The 26,399-nt window shown below is 36.1% G+C and overlaps 2 protein-coding genes and 1 long non-coding RNA gene across 3 annotated transcripts in view; all 3 read right to left on the reverse strand.

Moving 5' to 3' along the window:
* The window catches only part of LOC142342696 (phospholipid phosphatase 1-like), a 518,061-nt gene that overhangs the window by 76,980 nt on the left and 414,682 nt on the right, over window positions 1-26,399 (reverse strand). The window lies entirely within an intron of this gene.
* The window catches only part of LOC142342697 (V-type proton ATPase 21 kDa proteolipid subunit c''-like), a 203,027-nt gene continuing 178,289 nt past the window's right edge, over window positions 1,662-26,399 (reverse strand). The window contains exons 2-8 of the mRNA XM_075394196.1: window positions 8,650-8,733; window positions 8,529-8,577; window positions 7,767-7,928; window positions 7,589-7,658; window positions 7,468-7,522; window positions 7,321-7,395; window positions 1,662-3,411 (exon numbers count right to left, since the gene is read on the reverse strand). Of these exons, the coding sequence (XP_075250311.1) occupies window positions 3,257-3,411; window positions 7,321-7,395; window positions 7,468-7,522; window positions 7,589-7,658; window positions 7,767-7,928; window positions 8,529-8,577; window positions 8,650-8,725 (642 nt within the window). The 5' untranslated portion in view covers window positions 8,726-8,733 and the 3' untranslated portion in view covers window positions 1,662-3,256. The remainder of the gene's footprint in view (window positions 3,412-7,320; window positions 7,396-7,467; window positions 7,523-7,588; window positions 7,659-7,766; window positions 7,929-8,528; window positions 8,578-8,649; window positions 8,734-26,399) is intronic.
* LOC142342154 (uncharacterized) lies at window positions 9,023-10,954 on the reverse strand. Its single transcript, XR_012759153.1, has 2 exons — window positions 10,296-10,954; window positions 9,023-10,143 (listed from the first exon to the last, which is right to left on the reverse strand). It is a non-coding gene; the product is annotated as an uncharacterized LOC142342154 (long non-coding RNA).

A 26,399-nucleotide genomic window follows, 5' to 3' on the forward strand; every position in this document is an offset into this window, starting at 1 on the left:
GCTGTATAATTTACAAATAATTTTGATACAATTATAAGGTGTACATGTTAAATGTTATCTTGATCAAAAACCAACCCGCAAACAGAAAAAAAAACAAGAAACAAAATTTTCACCTTGCTCTGTATTCAGTGAATAGTTCTCAGATTGTTCTACTTTTTGCCCCAAAATTTTGTTTGCACTCCCAAAAAAAATTATTTTACATTATTTCTCACAACTATTTCGAATGAAGCTACAATTTTCAAACAGCTAGAATGAAGTTCGATTTTTTTGCCAATTTTCAGCAGAGCAAAGTTCACTTAAAAGAGTTTTAAACAGAACAATTATATAAAACTAGAATGTAGATGAAAAAATGTTGAAAAAGCGGCAAAGGTACGCATAACAAAAACTGTATTCTTGGCTAAACAAAACAGAAAAATACATCATGTAATTCTTAGAAAATCAGCTGAACAATTAACATGACTATGTGGCATAAGTGATTATGAAAGGATTTTTTGTGGTCGATAAAGTGAAGGGAATTAATTAATTCTACTAAACAAAGTGAACCGATAAATTTTTACTAAAAGACTGTCGTAAAGTAACAATCGTGAAAAAAATCAGACAGGCAAAACAGAAATCGTGAAAACAACAGTGGCCGAAGTTCTTTTTGTAAAATACTCCCGGGAAAAATTGTTTTCGAATCATTACTTCGAACTGGGTTTCACGCCGTTTGTTTATTGATACCTGCACTGCTCAGGCGTAGAAAAAAATCACTAGCCCAATTTGACTTGAAAATGACTTCAAAATAACAAAAACGGATGAGCAAAGAAGATCAAATAAGAACCAATTTTAAACTGTCCAACTAGGAGCTTATAAAAAGCTACTGATTAGATAAAGCTGCCTAGTATGCTTCAATTGGTCAGTACAAAACCTAATGAACAGGAAACAAACTTCAAGCTGAAAATGAAGGAAAAAAATTTACGAATTTTTTGAACAATTGTATTTTTTGAATCTCAAGATTACAAAAAGAAGACATTTTTGTATAACGAATGTTTTGTCATTTGCCTGTCAATCGTTCCTATGGACTCAGTTATGACTTAATACATATTTTACCTCAGTTTTTACAAGTTCAATATGAGTTATGTTAAGGACGGTCGAAGAATTTTTCAACTTAATGAACAACTATGAAACCTGACAACTCTGAAATCATTACTTTTTCCCTGCGTCATAAAGATAATAAACTAAAAGTTGTTATAATAGCAGGTAACAGAAAAAAGTAGGTCAAACTGAAAAAAAAAATGATTCAAATATGAAAAATAATAACAACTCATTTTAAATGCGTATCAATCAAAGTCAACTGAAAACAATGCAACTTTTTGGCACCACATTGCTCCGCAGGACAGATTAGAACTATTTCACTCCTTATATAGCACGTTTCAGAACATTTTTCCAAAAAAATTAGGGGGGAAATCTAACATCGAAAGAAATAATTACTACTTGTAGCAATAAAAATTTACTTTTAATTTAATCATGATTTTCTTAAATTCAGGTTTAATCGACTCTTAAGGCCGCTGAGCATGAAATAAACTTATCAAGTTAACTTGAATCTGTGTGATCAACCTACGATCATCTATCTACTTTTCTATTTACTGGCCTCAATTAGCAAACTTGCGCTGAACAAACAGTTTAGGAAAACAATTGCAATTCAATTCTAATAAATCTCTGTGTATACATTTAGAGTAATAGCAAATATATCAAGTAACGATCAAAATTCGACATCCAACAATTACACCAAAATCATCTCAAATCATCATTTAGCAACAAAGCAATGATACGGCTAACATTTTGGAAGTCTCAAAAGTAATACTGAAATCAGATGGAATAATTTGGATCTGCTTCCTTATTATTCTTTGTTGAAGAGGTCGAGAGTTTGCCCTCGGGTATGAAAAATGAGATATGACTTATTTATTCAGGAGCAATTTGCCTAAAGCTACTAATTCAAAGACTTCGCCGAATTTATCATGAAGTACTGATTATCATTTACTAGTGACACATTTCCCATCATCGTATAATTTTAATTTTTTTGGCAATTTGAGCAACCTCAAGGCGATAAGACTAACAATCCCATTATTGCAAAGTCTACATTGTTTTTGGACTTCTGGAAACAGTTCCGGATATTAAAAGAATTATAGTTCTATAGAATGAGAGGTTTTGGTTTTGAGCTAAATTTACAGATGTGAACGAACAAAATAGTAAATAGAATCGTCACTTGCATCTAATCGAATTGGAGTATAGTCACTACTGAATCATCGTGTGTAAGTTTAATACACCACAATTCAAAAAAAAAACGCCAATATTGAAGACAGTTAGAAGTCAAATTTTTTAGTACATACTTTATCTACAAGTTGCACATCCTAGCGTACAAAACCGCATTTTTTTCCCTTGAAGGTTGTGAAATTCATCATAAAACCATGAGTAAACTTTTTCAATGCATTTTACTTTACTATTAATATTATCTACAAAATAGAAGTAACAATGTTTATTTCTTTGTTTGATGGAAATTGACCGGGCTTATGCAGAAAATTAAGTCGAATATCGTGGAAATTACCAGGTGGGCAAATGAAATCTCAAGATTTAATTTACAATTTTATACCATTTAATGGTCAAATTTGACATTCTAGAGGTCACTGGACGATACCGTGTATAGCACCATGCTTTATTTGTCAAAATTACACTGTAGGGCAGGTCAAAAAAGATACATCTTAATTGTTTCAAATATACTCAAACGTGCATTGTATATTTTGATATCCATTTACATATAAAGCCCAACATAAAATAATGGGGTATAGCTAGCTCTAGCTGTGGGTCAAACAATACTAGGGGATTTTGGTACCTTAATTTCATAAATACGGGATACGACACGCTATAATTATCAATCCTTTTTGACAAAATGCGCAATTTTTTTAGCAGCTATTGTTTATATAGCACTACTCATAAATGTGAAAAATTTCCTGATCTTCCATGAAAAAGGTTTTTATAGCAGCAGCAAACATCATGACCGGATTAAAGAAGTCAAGATGAAAGCAGAATGATATCAATTTTCCGCAATAGATTTACGCGCGGAAGTTTGACTTTAGCGCGCCACGGAGGACTGTGATATCAATTAGTGGGGGAATACATGTTTGGTGACGCATTTGTTTCAAATTCTAGAAACATGTTTTCTGAAAAATTTGGTACATTTCAGCCATCCGAGGGTTTTTTATGCAGTGATTGGGTTTAATTAAGCAACAGAAGCCGCTTTCATATCAGCTTTGGAGGCCATAATGACTCCAATGATAACTCCGAACAGCCCGATGGCACTGGCGAAGATCTCGATAATTAGGATTCTCACAAACAGACGTGTGTCTTGTGCATCTGCGAGTGCGGCTCCGGCACCTAAAAACAAGGCAGTAGATTTCGAATTTTACATAATAGAAAACGGGTAGTGAAATACAGACCTACATCGCAAACTGTTCACGAGAACATCGCAAGAGGTGAACATTTCACTTCAGCAGTTAAGTATACGAAGCATCAAATGCAACATAAATGTAAACTTCTGGAAAAATCAGACGTTGTCATAACACCTAATGAGAGCTGACATTCTATTTGACGTGAAACTTCAACGCCAATGAAAAATGCCTCATTTTTAATGGCACTGATGCAAACATGTAAGATGTAACCAACTAACAAAAATGCGAGACAGCTAAGAAGACTGATGTATCTTCTTCTTCTTCTAAACCAGCAAGTATATTTATTTTTTTTTAAAAAAAAGGCCTAAAAATTTGTTATAAAACTATATCCCAGCTTGAGAAGTATGAAATTAAGAACCTAAGTTATTTCAAATCAAATTAATCATTCAACAAAAAATTTTAATCAGTGTTTCAGTGTTTGCTAACTTTTAATTCAATTGATAAAAAACACTGAACCGACTACAGTCGGGCAAAACGTTCTCGAACAACAGGTGAGAGGCTGGATTTGATTGTAGCTGGCTTCAGCACAGGGAATCTTATATGGCGACGAAAAGAGCGCGGAGGAGTGGGGGTAAAAATGAGGACGGAGCAGTTCAAGATCGCCATTTAAACAAAGAAATTCTACTTCATCAAGCGTTCCTTGGCAGCTGTGTCAAAACCCACACTTAGAGCCTTCTAAAGCTCTAAGAGAGCTGTTTAGATGCTTAATGCTTTCAGGCTCAGCCATTTTATTCCGTTTTTGAAAACGGAGGGTCAACTTAAACCTCCGACGCGAGCGAAGGAATGTTCTACCGAAAAAATCCAAATTGTCAAGCAAAAATTTTGCATAAATAAAACCATAGCAGGCAGAATACCGAAAACGACTTTAGTTGTTAAGCTTGAATTGGCATGGCAAGACAACTACTCAAAATGCCTTTTCAGCCTTTAGTAATCCACCAATTCTTAATGAATATATATTAGACACTAAGCTACAGTCAGAGTCCAATGTATAAAAACAGAAAAACTGAGAACAGAAATCAATGTTCAAAAAAGACGTCAAAATTCATAATACATATAAAACACAATAGGATGTATCCTGAAATACGATCCAAAACATTGAACGAAAAGCAATACTTCTGTAACTGACCAGCAGACAAATTGAATGCATCGAGCTATTCCAACAAACATAGCTTCACAATACAAAAATTATAGCATTAAAATGTATATACTTTTAGCACCAGAATGTAAAATACCAATGTTTTAACATTTGTTCATGCTGAAGTGATATTACACGCATTTTAGATGAATTTGGGCTGAAATTAAACAACAGACTAATTTTGTTTCATCTTTAACACATGTTGGCATTGAACTTATCACTCAAAATATTTAAAATGTTTTACGTAATCAATAAAATTATTTCTCAATTCTGTATTGTTAGTTTCTTCAACAAAACAAGGCTATTAACAATGAGATTTTTAGATTACTAATTCACCCGGCAGTATTATCAGCTATCAATCAACAGATTCTTGATTAAATTCGGAAGTAGTTTTTTTTGCAAAAAACTAACTTTATTCATTTTTAAATCAACTTCACCGTTGCACGTGCACATCATCTTTGTACAGTTATTTAATTCATCTGTGATTTTTCAATTTTAAACCAAAAATGTCTGCTTTGGTAATTGGTACTTTCTACATCTCAATAACAGATTTTATAGTAAAATTTGAGAATATATTTTTTACTATTCATTCGATTACACATTTTTTTCTGTTTAGTCGATTGTTTCATATGAACTCCTTTCAACGACTCTAGAGGAAAATGGCTCTCAAAATTTTAAAAAATGGGAACAACTCTTCTTTTATTAGAGTACATTTTTTCTCATTTTTTTGGAGCAGCTATCAATTTCGAAGAGTCAAATCAGTATACAAGAGCTTCACTTCCAGTCACCTCTCTCTCTCTCTCTCTCTCTCTCTCTCTCTCTCTCTCTCTCTCTCTCTCTCTCTCTCTCTTAAAAAAACAAACAATAGACAACCAACTAAGAAACAATACATAAAAGTTAAAAACCAACTAGTTTTTTATGGATAAATTCCATAAGACAGCTCAACTACACGTTTTCTCGAGTACATCAGAGCACTTATACATGGATTGGAAATAAATATTGCGAACTTAAGATGTACCCAATTTTTTAAATTTTGACGTTTCTGGTTGCTTTGAAAACGTTCAGAAATATAACGAAAAAAATGTGAGTTGGTGGGAATCTGACTACTGAATACCCAACAGAGTTAATATATTTTTTTCAGTGTCAAGTTTAGCTTGACTATTTTCCTTTTCTGTGAGATTTTGCTATAAACATTATGAACTAATTATAAAGCTGAAAAAGAGGGCCGATGCACATATTTTATCCATTTTATTTGTTAAAACTTTTTCAAAGCAACCTCCATTTTTGTTACAGTTGTCACACTACAAGTTACTCAGATGCTAAGAGTTTTGTTGGAAACGGTCTCATTTTGTGATTCGATTTCCAGTTTCTCCATTATCAACTTCAATTTCTTGTTTTCTTCATACTGTGAGTAAGGTTGGAATGTTTCAAGAAATTTGCAATGCCAGATGCATTCAATCTAAATTTATTCTTCTCAATTGTTTCTGACCGATTCAACTTTGTTTTCCTTGATATCTTTCATTTTTTGGGAATATATTCCAGAATCTAAGCAAGTTTGGAGGCTCGAAATTCAAATCGAAATCAATATAAACCCGATTAAATTTTCAGGTACCTGAAAGTAGTGTCACCCATTAGTTTTAAACTAAGAGGGCGAAGTAATTTGGTCTCCGCCTTTAGTTGGAAATCGCTTTAAAAACATTACGGATGTTCACTTTTGGAAAGACACCCAATAATATAATCAGTTTCCAGATCCGATTAACTTTTTGGGGGGTGGACATTAATAGAATCCTGTGGGCATTTTGGGATGTCAAACAAAAAATAATTAGGTAGTAAAATTTTCTATAACTTCTTGGAAAATTCTTGTGTTTTTCTTAATCTACTTAGAAGTAATAAATACAAAATTATGTCTTATTTCTCGAGAGCTAAATCGGTTTCCAAACTATATATTAATCTTTGTTTTCTTCGAAACATCAACTTCTGTTTTCTTCGAAAAAGCATGTGACTCTGCGATGGGGTAGGAATTTTGTGCCCATACATATTTCCGAGCCCCATAGTTTGTATATTTTCTATACTAATACGATGATACTAATACGAGGTAAACGAGTTTTCGCAAAAACATCGGGAATATTGGATAATATCAATGATGCCATTTTGTTTCTATTCAACTAACTAGTCTATGATAAGACCAAAAAATATAGCTATTTGGTTTTTGTAAATAATTTAAAATTCAGTTTTTAAAAGTGCAGAATTTATCAATTTTTTTTTACTCCTAGAAAACTGAAATAACCCTTCAATTGTATTACGATATCCTTGCTTTGAGTTGTGTAAAATATTTTCGAGCAATTTAGAGCAAAATTTCAAAGAAGGCAGGATACGTTGAAGGGCTTTCACAATTTTATTTGTCTCTTCTACACAGTCATTTGGCATGACATGAAAATTGATCCTCCTAGCTTTAAAACTAAAGATAAATTTAGAATATAAATTTGGAATAAATTTTGATGGTATCAATGCCAAAACTTCGCATTCAAGACAATGCCGCATCGAAATAACAAAATATCCAGTATAATTGGAGGCTAGAGTCACAGATGTCATTCGCGATATCCTTCGTGTTACCTCATCAGTTTAAAACACTTCTAAGTTGACGAAAGTTCTTGTTAAACTTTTTTCTGTCATTAAAGATTGAAGATGTATTCAACTCACCGACAAGACCAACGGAAATCCCACAAACTAAGTTAGTTAGTCCGACCGTCACTCCGGCCCCAAAAATGATGAATCCTGAAATCCACAAATGTAAATTTAATCTACGTTTGATCAATGCAAGACCTGATAATTTTACCGATAACTTACCCGAATAGTAGTTATTCAGGAGGGTAGCATAGTCCAGGGCTTTTACATCAAATTCCTAAAAATAACATTTGAGCAATATACAGCAAAATTTATAATGCTTTGTTTGCTAATAATTTTCTACCTCTATACTCGCAGACATGAGAATGGCGATAATGATTCCGTAGATTGCCACTGCTTCACAAAACACGATGCTGAAAATATAGCACATCCTGAATTTGAAATGAGCTGTTATGCATTCTTACCGCGATTTGTTAAATTGGACGTCGGACTTTTGATGAACAGGGCATTGACAAAATTACCTGACTAAATTCTTAGCCCTGATCCATGGAGCTTTTACACCACCACCTAGGATGCTCGTCCCTGTGATATAGATTCCACTTGCAGCTCCAATAACTGATAAGCCTATAGAAAGAGCGATTCCGATGTTGGCCCAAGCGATTGGATCGATTGCCGTCAAAGCCCTACAAACATTTAATTTATTGGGTATTGATTAAACGAAGCAATTTGGTCATTGAGATCAGTGGTTTCCCCAAACAAAAGATTTCATTGAAATTACATCTAGATCTAAGTAAAAACTGACAAACTCTGTTCCGTGTCCGTTCATAATTCAGAAAAATTGTTGGACCAGACTAATTATTGATGTAATTTCATATCGTATCGTACGCTGATATCATATCGTATCTAAGGACAAAAATCAGCTTTGCTCTCCTGAGGAGTCCTATCCTCTGCATTCGTGGGTCAAGGACGCTTAGGCGGCGCGAAATTGTAGATGCCTCGATGGGAGCTGTGGTTGAAGAAGGGAGGCTGTTAGTTTGACTCATCTACTTTCGTCATTATTTGTTTGTTTTCTAGTTCTGTCTGTCTTTTGTTTCACTTCCTCAGCTGATGTTTGTATATATCATTTTATTGATAGATTTAAACAATACGAAATGCCTTATGAAGACGTAGTGCTGGGAGGGCCCCGGACCAGCCAATATTCACCCAGTGTTGGGGAGAGGCATTTCTTAATTTACCTATTTGAATTTTTTTTAAAAAATCAACAAGAAGGAATGAAAGCTTACCATCCGATGTCAAACTTGTAACTATATTTGCCGAAAAGATAAATCAATCCTGAAACAAAACGAAGATTTAGGACATTTAACCTTTCAAATAGGTGAGACATATAGTATACAATTGATATACCTATTACAATCCATGCCGATAGTGCAATGTATGTCAAAAAGGGCAGGTAGCTAAGAAGTGGTCTTGATGTTCTCATTTCTACCTGAAATTGATTGCAAAACGATCTTCAGTGATATATAAATAGAACAGGAAAAATTATGCACTTCAATATGCATATCCAAAACAAAAAAAACGGATTTTCTTGCTAGGACAAGAATGTGTGCATGCGCATTATTCGCAGGAAATTGTACATGCGCATTATTCGCAGAAAACTTCCCCGACACACACACACACACCTACACGCGCACACGACCACAAACTTGCAACTATAGCAGAGTAATCTGCTTCAAAAATCTCACAATTGTCACATTTATTTTTATAAGTAGTAAGAGGCTTAATTACAACATTGTACTTTAAAACAAAAATATAAACTGAAATAGGAAGTACGGGAATTCTAATTATTTGAAAACACTTTCAAGAGCTCATATTTAGCACGCGTTTTAAACAGTGAAGCTTTCATCATGATATCCAAATCAGTTTGCAGTTGAATGAAGTTAGCATATTTACAAGCCCGAAGGAAAAAGTTAGTCTCAGTGGTTTTCAGGTTGGATCTGGGAATTTCGTGTCGAAAGCTTCTCTTCTTAGGCTAAAACATCTATTAAGCAGTTTATTGAACATCAAAACATCCGATAGTTCGAGCATCATTGATATCGGAAGTTTTGTTTTCAATAAACGCTCTTCGTATGATTACCCAGAGCAGACCCCGAGGGATACCATACCTCGGACGAGTAACGCAGGGCGAAGCATCTTGTAGAGATTGACTTTGACTTGTGCCCAGACTGAAGGAAAGAGTCCGCTTTAGTTTCAGAAAGATGAAGTAACAAGTCGAAAATTTCTTGGATATATGATGTTTAGTGTATGGTAGACGAGATGAAAACTTCGAGATCTTTAAGATTGATTGAAGAATAAATGCTTTTGCTACCAAACTCCACATGGCAGTCAGGTGTTTTATCATTCACCGATTGAAGAAGCGTTTTATTATCATTAAAGAACATGCGGTTAGAGTCTGCCCAGTCATGACAATTGTTAATATCCAATTCTAGTCGCCCTGATAGCATTGTTGACTAGCTTGCTGTCATCAGCATAAATGAACAGAGGAGACGATATACAAGATTCCGGTAAATTATTGATAAAGACAACGAATAAAAAGAGAACCAAAATGGAGCCCTGGGGTAAACCACTGGTATTTGGAAGGAAGTCATTGAAAATATTACCAGTTTTAACATATTTTTGGTATTTTCTGCAGGAGATGACAATGAGGCGTTTTGTCATGAGCCTTGCTAAGATCAAGATAGCAACAGTAAGTGGGTAACCTTTTGTCTAATTTATCATAAACACGATTTAGGAATAACAGCACTTGCAGAGTGCTGGAACGTTACAAGGTATCATAACAAATGCGCTCAAAGACAAGCGAAAGTTTTGATAATATATTAATAGGGATGTAGGAATTTGGATCTTTTCCGTTTGTGCTCCGCCAGCTTAGTGGGTGCATATTATTTGCAACCCCCAGAGGCACGTGCAATATTTTTACATAATGATTTACTATGTAATGACACGTGCTCTGTAACTGGGGGGAGCATAACGTACTGGGGGGGGGGGGCACAAACGGAAAAGATCCAGGAATTTATCATCTATTTGTCTCCATTTTTGTATAAGGGACGAATGTAGGATTATTTCCAAGAAGATGGGGAAAACACCAGGCGAAACAAACTAAAGTGCATTTCCTACGTCTTTGAGAGTAAAAATGACATCATTGAGTTGGTTAGGAGAGAAGTTCAAGATAGAGGATTGAGTTTCCTCGAAAGTAGAGGCAAAAATAAGAATTGAAAGCATCACAGAGATTTTTTGTCGGGAGGAAGAAAGTTTGTCTCCCTATGCGGATTGCAAATACAGTTGAGTGGGGATTTCATCATCGTATAGCTTGAAACAATCGAAACATCATGAAGTTCTATATAAATAAGGAGTGAGTAAGCAGATTCAATTTTTCAAGCCGTTTCTTGTAGGTCGTTTCCAGGTTATTTAGGATTCAACTCGTAGTTTCCTCTTGAACTCTCCAATCTTCAAAAAATTCTGTTTTGTTAGAGAACCAGGCTTGAGTTGCACATGCAGCCATTGGAGCCACATATTACTGTGGAGGCATTGAGTTAAGCATTTAGTTTCGTAGAGGCCAATGTTTCTTTTTAAGAAATAGAACGCCATTTTAATGGCAAGATCTTTTTCTTTCGCCTTAGTACTCAATAGTTTTGTTCTTCAGGCTTATATTATGATTATTATGTTCTTCAGGCTTATATATCAATTATCTCTAACGATATCTTTGGGTGGACCTACTGTCAGGACGTCCTACCTCGACACTGTAGTCAACACCCTTCCTCAACCAGCTTAATTCCTCTCAATTTATATTATATCATTTGTATCTTTCACCTCTCTATCCGTATGATAAAAATAGTTGCGGCAAGTTCCCTTTATCATTCCATCAACAAGTTAAAACCATCAGAACAAGAGAAACTTTCTGACATTGTTCTCTTTCCCTGGCCTTAACCTAGACCCAAACACATCAAACTATTGTTACGATTATCTTACATCAGCTCCTTTGAGAAACCGAAACATTATTCTTTGGCACGATCTTCTGAATAATACTCTAACCTCTCATCCCAGGAAGAAAAACACCCCTCAAACGGTTGACGAATTGATCGAAACCTTGAAGACTATTCCCAACCTCTTTTGTGTTTTCACCTGCCAACGCGAAGGAGCGCCTTATTTCTTTGGCAAACTTGTAAAGGCTCTAAAGTGTTACGTAATCGGCGTGACAAAGCACATCATTAGTGCCTCCGAACAAACCGACGTGTTGGTATTAGCAGAATACCGAGAGCTCCATCAACACCCAGACGAGGAACTGCGAAGCCTGGCATCAGTACTACACTACAACACTGACATCAAGCGAATCTTCAAGACACGTGGTACGAAGCGACGATCGGCTGGTGAACGACGGGAAGACAAACAAATAAAACTCTAGATCAGGTAGGCGTGCTTATTGAGTCTTTGGCTCTGAGCCCCTACTAGTTCTTGTTCATTTGTTAAACTGTTAATCTTCTAAGGCGCGCTTATTGAGTCTCTGGCTCTGAGCCCCTGGAAGATGTCTAAACACAATACCCGCCATCGAATGAAGTTAATCCCCGGTTGTTGCTCTACATGTGCCGAGAAAATTCTGAAAAATGAAAGCTCTTTTGACTGCTTCTTTTGTGGACGTCGAATGCACCTAACAGAGAACTGCACAGGCCTAAGTGAAACGGCAATGAAAGGAGTCTTTGCCCTCGGAAAAAATGTCCTACTGCTTTGTAACGCTTGCGTTGAAGATAAACGCCAAGAAAAGATTGAATAAGCACTTCAAGAGCACGCGACGGTAAAAGAGCACCAGGAAAACCAAATGAAAAACCTTGAGAGCGAAATGACTAACCTCAAGAAAGCTGTCTCTGAGATCAAGTCGTTCCTCACAAGCAAGCCCCAAATAGAAGCAGTCCCCACTGTTGTACCAACTCCAAAACCTGAAGCGCCACCGAAAGTTGTTGAAGAGATTGACGACATACGAGTACGTGGAATCCCTGAATCAAACGAAAAAGAAGCTAGACTACGTCAGGAACATGATCTTGCCCAGGTTCAGAAGTTACTGGCGCACGTCGAGGTCAATGCGGATATTGGAGATGTGATACCGCTGGGGCGGCACGAGGAGGGCAAAACTAGAACAATACTTTTGAAGACTCCAAATGCCTATCAACGACGAATGATTTTACTTTCTGTGAGAAAACTAAAAAACCTTTGGCAAACCTGTGTTTTTGAGTCAACAACTAACAAAAGAAGAAGCTGATCGTGAAAACCAAGCTTTAATGCGAAGACGTGAACAAATCAATGATGGCACCGAACCAAAGAATCTTCGAGTTCGTGACTGAAATTTGTTCATCCGGCGAGGCACAAAATGGGTCAAGGAGAAAACACCCGAAATCCACGGGTCCTTTTGACTAACCACCTTCCTCAACATTCTTATCTACAATGCCAGAAGTATACTCGAATATGACCGACGAACCTCTTTCTCCAATGCCATAACAATAGCAAATCAATACCAAATCATTTGCTATACAGAAACGTGGCTTACTGAAAGCGTCAAAGACAGTGCAACCTTCCTCGCCAACTTTGCAATACACCTAAAAGACCGACCAAGTGCAAAGGGGGCTACAAAACACGGTGGTGCACTCATAGCTGTTGCTCAAAACATTCCAAGTTGTGAAATTGTCTCAAGCTTCAAAGAATGTGTTGTTATCCGGTTGCTGATGAACAACCCTATCATAATCTGCTGTCTTTTAAAGGGCGCCGCGCAACAGTCATTACACATGGTCGGTTGCTGACTTCGCTCAACTTTTGACCTTTCTGAGGTCCAAGCAATATGAATATGGAGCTGTCTGTTCATACATTGCTGGGGATATAAATCTGACCTGTACCAACTGGCCTTCGATGACCTCGACTTCGCCCGACGAGCACATAAACTTTCAACAACTAATTCGATCTCAAGATGGAAAGTCGTTGGACATTTTCCTATGCAACAAACCCCAGACTGTTTCAAGCATTGTTCATGACCATCATTTTAGAAGCATGTTCAGAAGCGATCATATGCCGTTTCACGCCAAGGTCTTCTTTGCTATCAAGCTATCACACACACAACCGCCAAAACCAAAGCAGAAGCTCGACTTTGGAGCCTTTGCATATAAGAAAGCTAATTGGAACGAGATAAACGAGTTTATCGCTCAGCATCCTTTTCTTCCTTACTGTCTGAGCAACGTAGACTTGATGTTAGATCTTTGGTAACAATGGCTTTATGATATCTTCCAAGGTTTCTTACCTATCATCACAAAACACAGATCTGAACTCGCGCCCTGGGTCAGTCATTGATTGTCTCACCTTATCAGAAAATTACCCTTCAACTAAAGCAGCAACGGAAACCAACGCCCACAACTAAACTCAAAATCGAGCATGTGCAAACGAATCTTGCTCTAGCACTTCAACACGACCAACAAGAGCATGAACTTCGACTCTTCCCAGATGGCAAGTTTACTGACATACAACGCTATCTCAAGTCTATCACCAAATCAAGTTCTGTGCCCGCCGAAATCTTCCTGAATCACCGAACAGCTACTACTGACGTTGCTAAAGCCGACCTGTTTAACGACTACTTCCAGTCAGTGTTCACACAGATGCCTTACAGAGTCAAAACAGACAACAAGAACGTTGTAATTCAGTTGAGCCACGTCTACTTCACCACCGAAGAAATCCGGAGCTCACTGCTGCAACTTGATGTAAACAAAGCCAAAGGACCAGACAGGATAGGGAATGCGCTCTTAAAAAACCTCCACAAGTCATTGCCAAAATCGCTTTGTCTACTCTTCAATTTAATAGCTTGCAAAGCTCATCTCCCAACTAAATGGAAAGTAGCTGAAATTGTACCAATCTATAAAGATGGTGACAAACAGGACGCCTCTAACTACAGACCAATCAGCCTTCTGTCTGCAGTGTCGAAATTGCTAGAAACGCTTATCTTCAACAAACTGACTCCAGTAGTCTACTCAACCTTAAACCCCGCACAGCATGGTTTTCGGCCTAAACGATCGACCACAACAAATCTAATAGAGTACTTGCATGACATCTTTAGCTGCCTGGACTCCAACCCTTCCTACCTCACGACCTTTTATATCGATTTCCAGAAGGCATTCGACAAAGTCTCTCACGATCTTCTTTTAGACAAACTATCGGCGCTTGGCATCTGAGGAAACTGCCTAAGTCTGCTTTGAAGCTATCTGTCAAATCGGAAACAAACAGTGCGAATAAATAGTACAACCTCAAAAGAACTTGATGTCTTTAGCGGCGTCCCCCAAGGTTCCATTCTAGGCCCGCTGTTCTTCCTAGTCTTCATAAACGATTTGCCGTCCTGTGTTATGTCAAAGGCTTTTGGCTAGGCGGATGATTACAAAATTGTAGGGACCAATCCTGTGACGCTCAATGTAGATGTCAGAAAACTGTGGAGGTGGTGCGATGATAATCTGATGTCCATGAACCTTACGAAAAGCAAGCTGCTGTGAATTAAAGGCTCTGCCCAAATATCTCTGCCAAATTATACCTTCGAAGCCACTCAATCGATTAAAGATTTGGGCCTCATTGTTACTGACTCTTTAATCTGGACACTACACGCGAAGAAAAGAACTGAAAAATCCTTGAATGCATTCCTTCTGCTAAAACAAAACCTTTGCAAGGCAAATTTTGCAACCAGGAAAAATGCATATGTTTGCTACGTCGTGCCAATTGTCAGCTATGGCGCGGCCTTGTGGAAACCATCAAAGGGCGATTTAACTTTACTTGAAGGTGTTCAACGAAAAGCAATGGCTATTCAAGACCAGCAACAGCGTCCTCTCATACAAGGAAATCAACATCTTGCCACTGTCTCTATATCAAGAACTTCATGTTGTGTTATTATTTGCAAAAATGTTATCGGGAAAAGTTGATATAGACTGGCAAAGCCATGTCACTCTCGCTGAGGTGGGAACCCGGAGAGCCCAAGTCACTAGAAATTTTTTCTGTAAGCAAATGCGGTTGCAGAAGAGTGAGTCAGACTTTTGGTACCGAGCCTGTCACCTTGCAAATCTGTTCAGTGATTATTTCAAATATGATATCCTTCTTGATCGAGAGCACAAGAGCAAACTCCTGGAACTCTACAATCGGTTCTTCATATCCCGCAACAACAACTCAGACCCTTGCACTTGGCGTCTCTTGTGTGGCTGCAATAACTGTAGAGACTTGAAGAAACTCATCTTTACGTAAATAACAATAAATTTTGAACAACTCAATAACCGGGTTTTATGCGAATCCGTGGATTACTTTATACTAAATCCTTTGTTATTATTATTATTATTATTATTATTATTATTATTATTATTATTATTATTATTATTATTATTATTATTATTATTAATATTGTCTTGACTTTTGGATTGGTAGGAGGAAGCACTTATTTTTGTTTTAATTCATTGAATTGCTCGAACACAAAACTTCTATTTATTTTGCCCGATGGCGCTGACTGTTCAAATTTAGATACCGGTACAAGTAGATCATCAACAACGAGTATTAACAGACAAGAAACTCGAGCTTTCAGGTACCGTACTTGTTACCAGCACAATTTTTGACTAACAATTTGATTTACTTAAGTTCTACATTTTGAATTCAAATACTTGGGTAGCTGTCAACAATTTTCAATAAATTACCTAGCAGTTCAGATTCTGTGAACTTAGAGCATACGGAACAATCTAAATGATATTATGAAATCTATTTACCGTAACAAGAGTTCTTCGTCGTTACCGTGATAATTGTTGTAGAGATGATTTAGGAAAGCCACAAACTGCGTAGTTACTGACCTGTGTATTCAAAACATATGCTGAGTTCTGTGCAACCTAACTTATACAATGTCGAAGAGAAGTTTTCCAAAAAACTGCGATCATTTGCGAAGAAAGATTATAGGTCTGTACTGTTTTATGTCCACTTTTTTCAAAATTGGGATAAATTAACTTTTTTTTATTACGAGGTAAAGAAATTTATTATAGTAACATTTTAATGGCAAGATCTTTTTCTTTCTTCTTAGTACTCAATATCTTTGTTCTTCAGGCTTATATTAGGATTATCTTGACTTTTGGATTGGTAGGAGGAAGCACTTATTTTTGTTTTAACTCATTTAATAGCTCGATCACAAAATTTCTATTTATTTTGCCCGATGGTGCTCACTGTTCAAATTTAGATACCTGTACAAGTAGATCGTCAACAACGAGTATTAACAGAAAAGAAACTCGAGCTTTCAGGTAACGTACTTGTTACCAGCACAATTTTTGACTCACAATTTGATTTACTTAAGTTCTACATTTTGAATTCAAATACTTGGGTAGCTGTCAACAATTTTCAATAAATTACCCAGCAGTTCAGATTCTGTGAAATTAGAGCATACGGGACAATCTAAATGACATTTTGAAATCTATAAACCGTAACAAGAGTTCTTCGGCGTTACCGTGATAATTGATGTAGAGATGATTTAGGAAAGCCACAAACTGCGTAGTTACTGAACTGTGTATTCAAAACATATGCTGAGTTCTGTGCAACCTAACTTATACAATGTCAAAGAGAAGTTTTCCAAAAAACTGCAATCATTTGCGAAGAAAAATTATAGGTCTGTACTGTTTTATGTCCATTTTTTTCAAAATAGGGATGAATTAACTTTTTTTCTATTACGAGGTAAAAAAAATTTATTATAGTAACCTCTTGAAAGTAAGTTTAATAAATAGTATAGTAATTTATTAAATAACCAGGGCAGCCGTGGTAGCCCTTTTGTATGGTATTTGCTATTGTTACAATTTCCTACATCACTCTCTTGAGAAAAAGAAGTGCAGAAGCATCAAAGAACTTTTCGTTTGTTGAAGCAAGCGATTACGAAGCTTTAGGGACTCCTAAAGCAATCAGCAGGAATATACAGAGTACTTCCCAAAAATAGTGGCAAAGAAACAAACAACAGAAAGTCTGAGTAAGCGCAAAGCCAGTTTAAAACTGGGTTGTTTATTACGTCCTAAAGATTAATTTCCTCGAATCGGATCGAAATTAATTTCAATCTCGTTAATCTAATTGCAGTAACCAGGGTCCATTAAGTTAGCGGAGATTAGGTGAATACATCAGTACTAAAGTTAATACGAATTGAACCTGGAAAGCAAAAACAAAAAAGAAAAATTGGCAAAACCCAAAAATTAGTTTTGTGAAGAACTTAGAGATTGGTTGGCCTGTTAACTAATCTAAACTAAATTATTTCGAAATTGATTTCATCCCCATGTCAAAAAGAAGTATATTTTTTTTTGGCGAAAAGTATAGAACGTGTAAGAACACCATTCCTTGGCCTCTTTTATGTCCTGCACCAACCACTAGCATCTCACGCCGGAATGTGCGTCCTGGTCAGGTGTTTCCATAAACGGGAAGGAAGAGCTTGGAGATAATGAAATGTTTGTTTACAATTTCTGTGTGGAAAACAATGAGCGATACAATTTCCATTTGATTCGAAGCATGACTCATTCTCTTGAAAAAATAGAAAAACTTGAGATAAACGAAAAGCTGATATTAATGAAAGAACGAATAACCGAGCTAGCTAATCAAAAAGAGGAAAAAAAACTGAAACCAACCTGAAAAAAAACTGAATAAAAGCATGCTGCTGTTTCCTCCGTGGACAACAAACTCGGCGTAGAGCTATCAAGTTGAACAGAAATCAAACCAAGAGAAATTAAGTTACAACATAAAACATCAATAAGTTTCTTTAGTTTAAGGGATTCTAGCTTGATAGGAGCAAGAACAGAAATCATTGATTTCTAACTCCTTGAAAAACTAAAACCTGAGCGGAGCGAACCTAAAAAACTATTGGTAACTACATCAAGTGAATATGAAGCTATGTGCTCAATAGCAAAGATTTATAATTGAAGAAACGAATCCAGACAAAGAGACGTCTATACACATCCAGCTACATCAAAGAGATGTTGAGCAAGAAATTGCAGTTCTAAACAGAGTCACCATATCAAAGAATGCTCTAAGAAATAACCACGATCAGGAACTTCGAAATTCTCACCGACGGAAAGAAGGAAATGTCGTGTCTAACTGATAGGGGCCATTAAATAGGATTCCTAAACAACTGGCAGCTAAATACGTGGAGCATGGTGAATGTAGAGAGAACAATGAAGCTTTAAAAATGCGGGCCTACTATCTAGTTAATGAATATTCTGTGTCTCCTAAAATTGGCTAGACCGAAACATCAATACACTGATATTTCTACTAGAAAAAACATACTCTATTGGTCTGAGAGAGATACTGTAAACTACAAAACGCAAAACAACGGCATCCCGATAGCTGTAAAATTTTTCGCTTCTGAAACATTGACCTCTCCACTGCCAGACTCACTTTTTTGTGATCCAAGTTAAATCATACAATTTTTAGTTAAATCCAATATTTGGACAATTTGAGATGTGTTTTTATTCTAGTTTTTGTGTTTACATCAATTGTTTCTCCGAAATTCTGTTTGAAGTGAAAAAAAACAACAATCAAAAGTCCATCAAAATAAGTTTTAGGTAGTTCATTTTACAGGTATCGTTTAAAAGTCTATAAGACCGCTTTTTTTAAAAAGCAGTACGCAGTTTGGTTGCTGACTTTTGCAACAATTTGATTTTCAAAAAAGTATAATTCTGATTCCTCATTCGGCATGATGGAAGCTTAAGAATTTTTTGGATGTTGATTACCATTTCCAGGGGATTGATTTGGTTCCACATGTCAAGATTTACTACTTTATTGTTGGGGTTTACAGTTCTATGCCAATGCATCTTTCCTGTGAAGAACTCAACAATATGAGAAATTACTATTCGTTGTTACTGTGTGAGGATCCAAACTTTATTTTCTTACTGAAAAACTAATAAGAGCACAAAATACCAATAGATTTTTTGCCTCTCAAACACAATTTCTATTTTCTTTGAGCCCAAAATTGATTATTAGAATTGGCCAATTAATTTTGTGCGCAAAATTTACCGGGCGTCCTTGTTCCAACCTTAATAGGAGATTTAAAGTTTGAAAAGTTTTCGGCACTTTTCACGCTCTTTATGATGTTAGTTTTCGGAAAAAATTTTTGCCCGGATAGAGTTGTCAACGCTAAAATTTACTAAAAGATGTATAATTTGCGTTGAATATGAGAAAAAGTGTAAGATTTGCGCTCAATGCGATGAAAGTGGTTACAAAAACTTTAAAGCGGTGAAAATTTTCATTTCAGCGCTTAAGCGATGAAAGAACATTTTTCACCGCTACCAGCAGAATGCGGTGAAAAAAATATTTCACTGCTACCAGCTGAATGCGACAAAAAATTTAACCGCAGCCGGCAGAAGGCGATGAGAAAATTTTTAAAGCCAAAATTGCAACTCTTTCAAATATTCACCGCTAATGTCAACGCTAATATTAGATTCACACTAAATATCATTGAAGTAATTGACAGATGGCGCAGTTGAATAAAAAGTGATTTACAGGCAGGAACTGAGATGTGCAATCCCATGTACAACATTTTCTTTTTTTGTTAATAATGCGGTGAAAGCGGTGAAAATTTTTTTCACCTCTAAAAACCGCAAAAATTCACAGCATTAAACCCTGAAAGATGCGGTGCTTTGAGGTTAAGAGCGTTTTTTCCACCGCTTATCTTAAATTATTTTTTGACCGAAACTTGACCCGGGTGAACAGGAACTTGGTTTTGGCCATTAAACATATGAAGCACTCCGACCAATTGTTACATTTGTCAATATATTCCCTTGATTTTTTTAAGTTAATTCCTCAGAGTACAGCTATCTATCGTTGCACAAAAGTACCACTTTAAAACAAAACTAGCGGTCATTGTGCAATCTGAACGTTCAGTGGTATACTTCAACTGATAGGAGAAAGAACAGAAGGTATTGATTTTTAACGTCTTCGAAAATTGAAACCTGAGCGGAGCGAATCTAGAACACTACTGTTAACGATATCAAGTGAATGAATATCCAAATTGACAATTGCAAAATTTCATCATTGACGAAACGAACCCAGAGAAAGAGACGTCTACATACATCCAGCTGCCTCAAAAAAGATGCTGAGGAAGAAAATGCAGTTCTAAAGAGAGCTACCAAACCAAGGAATGCCACAAGAAAAGACCACGATCAGGAATTTAGAACTGCTCACCGACGGAAGGAAAGAGATGTCGTATCTCACTGATATGGGTCAGTAAATAAGGTTCCTAAACAAATGGCAGCTAAATACGAAGAGACTGGAGAATGTACAGAGAACAATGAATCTTTAAAAATGCGGTCCTACTATCTAGCTACTCAATAATTTGTCTCTCCTAAAACTGGCTAGACTAAAATATCAAAACGTCAAACTTTGTACTCATAGAATACACCGTCTATGGGTCTGAGAGAGATACTGTTAACGACAAAAAGCAAAACAACGGCAGCCTGATAGCTGTGAAAATTTTTTTGTTTCTGGAAAATTGACTTCTCCATTGCCAAACTCAGTGTTTTATGGTGATCCAAGTAAAATCATACAATTTTCAGTCAATTTCAATATTTGGACAGTTTGAAATGTGTTTTTTTTCTAATTTTTGTGTTTACATCAATTGTTTCTCCGGAATTTGTTCGAAGAGAAAAAACAACAATCAAAAGTCCATCAAAATAAGTTTTAGTTGGTTCAGTTTACAGGTATTGTTAAATTGTCTATAAGAACGCATTTTTTACAAAAGCAATACGCAGTTTGGTTGCGGATTTTTGCCACAATTTGGTTTTAAAAAAAGTGTAATTCTGGTTCCTCATTCTGAATGATGGAGGCTAATGAATTAATTGGGTTTTGATTACCATTTCATGGAGATTTTCTATCACGTTTGATGTGGTTCTACATATCAAGATTTACAACTTTATTGTTCGGATTTAGAGTTCTATGCCAATTAATCTTTCCTGTCAAGAAGTCAACCGTATGAGAAAATTTTATTTGCTGTTACTGTGTGAGGATCCAAAATATATTCTCATACTGAAAAACTAATAAGAGCACAAACTACGAATAGATTTTTTGCCTCTAAAACACAATTTTTATTTTCATTGAGCAAAAAACTGATAATTAGGTTTGGTTAATTCATTATCTGCGCAAAACTTACCGGGCGCCTTTTTTCCAACCTTAAAATGAGATATAAAATTTGAGAAATATTTGGCACCTTTCACTCTCTTTCCGATGTTACTCTTCGGAAAAAGGTTTTGCCCGGACGGGTTGTCACCGCTAAAAATCTCTAAAAGATGTATAAATTGATGTGAATATGAGTAGAAAGTGTAAGATTTGAGCTAAATGCAATGAAAGCGGTTAAAAACTTTTAAACGCTGAAAATTTTCTTTTCAGCGCTTAAGCGGTGAAAGAAAATTTTCACCGCTGCAAGCAAAATGTGGTAAAAAATAAAAAATATTTCACTGCTACAAGCAGAAGGCGGTGAAAAAATTTCTACTGCTAGCAGCAGAATGCGGTGAAAATAAACATTTCACCGCGACCAGCTGAATGCGGTGAAAAAACTTTTCAGGCTAAAATTACAAACTTACAAATATTCACCGCTAATGTCAACGCTAATCTTAAGTTCACGGTAAATATCATTGAAGTAAGTGACAGATGGCTCAATTGAATAAAAAGTGATTGACAGACAGGAGTTGGGATGTGCGATCCCGTTTACAACATTTTCTTTTTTTGTTAATAATGCGGTGAAAGCGGTGAAAATTTTCTTCACCTCTAAAAACCGCAAAAATTCACCGCATTAAACTCTGAAAGATGCGGGTGCTTTGAGGTTAAGAGAGTTTTTTTCCACCGCTTATCTTAAATTTTTTTTGACCGAACCTTGACCCGGGTGAATGGGAACTTGGTTTTGGCCATTAAACATATGAAGCACTCCGCCCAACTGTTACATTTGTCAATATCTTCCCCTGATTTCTTTATATATTATTTCATCAGAGTACAGCTATTTCCAAAGTTTATCATCGCACAATTGGACCACTTTAAAATACAACTAGCAGTCGCTGTGCAATGTCAATTTTCAGTGGGATACTGCACCTGATAGGAGCAAGAACAGAAAGTATTGAATTCTGACGCCTTCAAAAGTTGAAACCTGAGCAGAGCGAAACTAGAACACTACTGGTAACGATATCAACGAAATATGAATCCAGGTTGACAATTGCAAAGATTCATCTTTGACGAAAGGAACCCGGAGAAAGAGACGTCTACATACATTCAGCTATCTCAAAAAAGATGCTGAGCAAGACAATGCAGTTCTAAAGAGGGCTACCAAATCTTTGAATTCCACAAGAAAGAACCACGATCAGGAACTTGGAAATGCTCAACGGCGGAAAGTAAGAGATGTCCCATCTCACTGACATGGGTCAGTAAATAGGATTCCAAAACGCTTGGCAGCTAAATACGAGGAGCCTGCTGAATGAAGAGAGAACAATGAAGCTTGCAAATGCGGTCCTACTATCTAGCTACTGAATAAATTCTCTCTCTGGTAATGGTTAGACCAAAATATCAAAACGTCAAAACTTCTGCTCAGAGAATACACTGTCTATTGGTGTGATAGAGGTACTGCAAATGACAAAATGCAAAACGACGGCAGGCTTATAGCAGTGAAAATTTTTTTGTTTCTGAAAAATTGACTTCTCCACTGCCTGATTCACTTTGTTCTTATGATCCAAAATGAATTTAATCAATTTTTAGTTAATTTGGATTTTTGGACACTTTGAAATGTGTTTTTATTCTATTTTTTGTGTTTTCATCAATTGTTTCTCCAAAATTCTATTCGAAGAGAAAAAAAACAACAATCAAAAGTCTATCAAAATAAGTTTTAGTTGGTTCATTTTACAGGTATCGTTAAATTGTCAAAAACAACGCATTTTTTACAACGCAGTACGCAGTGTGATTGCTGACATTTGCAACAATTTGGTTTGCAAGAAAGTATAAATCTGATTCCTCATTCTGCCTGATGGAGGCTCCTCGTTTTTTGGGTGTTCATTACCAATTCCAGAGGATCTTCCATGACTTTTGGCGTGTTTCGACATGTCTAGATTTAATACTTGATTGTTCGGGTATACAGTCTTAAGCAAAACAATGTTTCCTGTCAAGAAGTCAAGCATATGAGAAATTAATACTATTGTCTGTTACGAGGATCGAAAAAGTATTCTCATACTGATAAACTAATAAGAGTACAAACTACCAATGGATTTTTCACCTCCAAAACACAGTTTATATTTTCTTTGAGCACACAGGTTTTATTTTTAGGTTTGGTCAAATCATTATCTGCGCAAAACTTACCGGGCGTCCTTTTTCCAACCTTAAAACGAGATATAAGGGTTGAAAAATATTTGGCACTTTTCACTCTCTTTTCGATGTTACTTTTCGGAAAAAACTTTTGCCCGGACGGGTTGTCACCGTTAAAAATCTCTAAATGATCTATAATTTGATGTGAATATGAGTAGGAATTGTAAGATTTGCGCTGAATGCAATTAAAGCGGTTAAAAAACTTTAAAGCGTTGAAAGTTTTTTTTCACCGTTTAAGTGGTGAAAGAAAATTTTTCACCGCTACCAGAAGAATGCGGTGAAAAAAATTATTTCACTGCTACCATCAGATTGCAGTGAAAAAATTTTTTCACCGCTACCAGCAGCATGCGGTGAAAAAATCGCGGTAAAAAAATATTTCACCGCGACCAGCTGAATGCGGTGAAAAAACTTTTCACGCTAAAATTGCAGATCTTACAAATATTCACCGCTAATATCAACGCTAATCCTGATTTCATAGTAAATATAATTGAAGTAGGTGACAGATGGCGCAGTGGAATAAAAAACGATTGACAGATAAGAGGTGAGAGGTGCGAACCAGTGTACGGCAGTCCCCTTTTTTGTTAGAAATCCCGTGAATGCGGTGAAAAAATTTCAACGCTAAAAGATGCGGGCGATTTGCGGTGAAATTTTTTTCACCGCTAATCTTACATCAATTTTTGACCAAACTCGACCCGGGTTAACGGGAACTTTGTTCTGGCCATAAAACATTTGAAGCACTCCGCCCAATTGTTACTTTTTTCAATATCTTCCCCGGATTTCTTTTTATGTTATTTCGTCAGAGTACAACTATTTCAAACGTTTATCATCGCACAAATGGATCTTTTTAAACCACAAATAGCAGTCGTTGTTGCGCAATCTCAACTTTCAGTGGAATTTTAACGTTGCATTCTTATAGCAAACAATCGAAAAATGTTTGCTATTAAAATGATGAATCCTGGCTTGGCAATTTTTTGTAGCCATACTTTGATGAAATATGATTTAATACAAATCACGGCATATTTCCTGGTACAATCTTTGTATGCATCACATAAGAAGTCATATTGTTCATTTCAATACATTCGAATCATAGATGTATTTTGTATGTTTAACAGAATTGTGTGCGATTGCTGATCCGGGCTATGGTGCTACTATTGCAAGACGAATGGTTTTCGTGAAAGACTTTGAAAGACTCTGGCACAAATTCTTCTATGATCTTGTAAGATAATGTTCTGCCATTTTTGCGCGGATTTTACTCAGATTTTGTCCCTCCTGTAGTCTGATCAATGCTTAGAGAGAATTTGTTCTTACCTTCTCGAAAGATCTAGTTTTTAAAACGAACGTTGTGACGTCAAAATTTGAGCCAAAAGATTGTTGTAAATAAAGTTAGGCTAGGGATGAACAACCTCTTTTGCTTTATAGCGATTGTCCAGGTTGAGGTCAAAGACGGAAGCAAGTGTGTCCAGACCGAAGATGAACGCACGAAGGGACGTCGTGCGTTCAAAATTACATGGTCTGGAAACATTAAAAAAACGCACGAAAATCTGTTGAACGCACGAAAGCCTGGACATGAACGCTTGAAAGTCTGGACATAGGCACTTTCCGATTGGTACGGTCTGGACATATTTGCGTCCGTCTGGGACCTCAGCCTGGGTTGTCTAGACTAAAACCCAAAAAAGAATTGATAACATTTTATTTTTTTAGCACTGCCACTTTCAATTGATAATTTATGCATTTATTACTCAATCTAAGAGTCACATTGAGAGCGTGCGCCGGTACCGCATGAAAAAAAAACATTTTTAAAAAGTGCTCAAAGACATAATAATTAAAAATATATAGGTATCAGTAAGTAGAGTCCACTTTTAAAATGAATTATGACACACAAGTGGAAAACAGCTTAAACAAGGCGGCTCGATAATGTGCGTTCGCACATGATGTTCCGACCCGAGCTCATCTACATTTTTGACTTAATTGTCAACCAAATGAAGAGATAACAAAAATAGATGTTTGAATTAAAAAAAAAAAGCTACATTTTAAGTTAATTAAACACACTAAATTCTGCCTCGATGAAATAGCAATCATAGATTTCATTCATGTAACATCAAAAACTCATCACAATAAGTCGTATGGCAAAGAAAATTACATCAAAACCACGAAATTTTTGAGAAAACCCATAGTAACAAAGTCAAAAAATTCTACAGCTTTCAACGGAAGGCATTTAATATGCTAAATTATGCCTAGATGATGGGACGACTAGGATGTTTGTCATTCAAAATTTGTCAATAAGACATTACAACAAGTCATCGACTATGAAAACAACAACAAAAGCGATCAAAATCCAAAAGTTCGGTAGAAAATTTAGAGAAGAAAGTGTCGAAGCTATTTAAACCATAAGCTTTTTTCTCTGAAAACTTTTTCAACGATCCATTGAACATCTTCACTAAGCCAATGGGAGCTATCAATATTAGGATAATGTAATACGATTTCAAAAGGAACCAAAATTACTAAAAAAAATCCAAAAATTATAAAAATAATGAAAACTCGTGCACCGAAGTAAGAAAAACCAATAGTCAGAAGACAAAACCGCTAACTAGATAAATTGTTGCTGATGTAGAAAAAAAGCGGTTCTGTCATTACCGAGACTGACTTACAATCCACGAAAATAAGCTTAAGATTGATTTATGTTCAAAAAAAAATAAAAAAAAAATTTTTAAAGTCTTAACAGCCATTAAACTCAAAAGCTTTCATAGGAATTCAATGAATACGCT

The sequence above is a fragment of the Convolutriloba macropyga genome, chromosome 7, assembly GCF_964194025.1.
Source record: "Convolutriloba macropyga chromosome 7, txConMacr16.3, whole genome shotgun sequence".
Classification (NCBI taxonomy): domain Eukaryota; kingdom Metazoa; phylum Xenacoelomorpha; order Acoela; family Convolutidae; genus Convolutriloba; species Convolutriloba macropyga.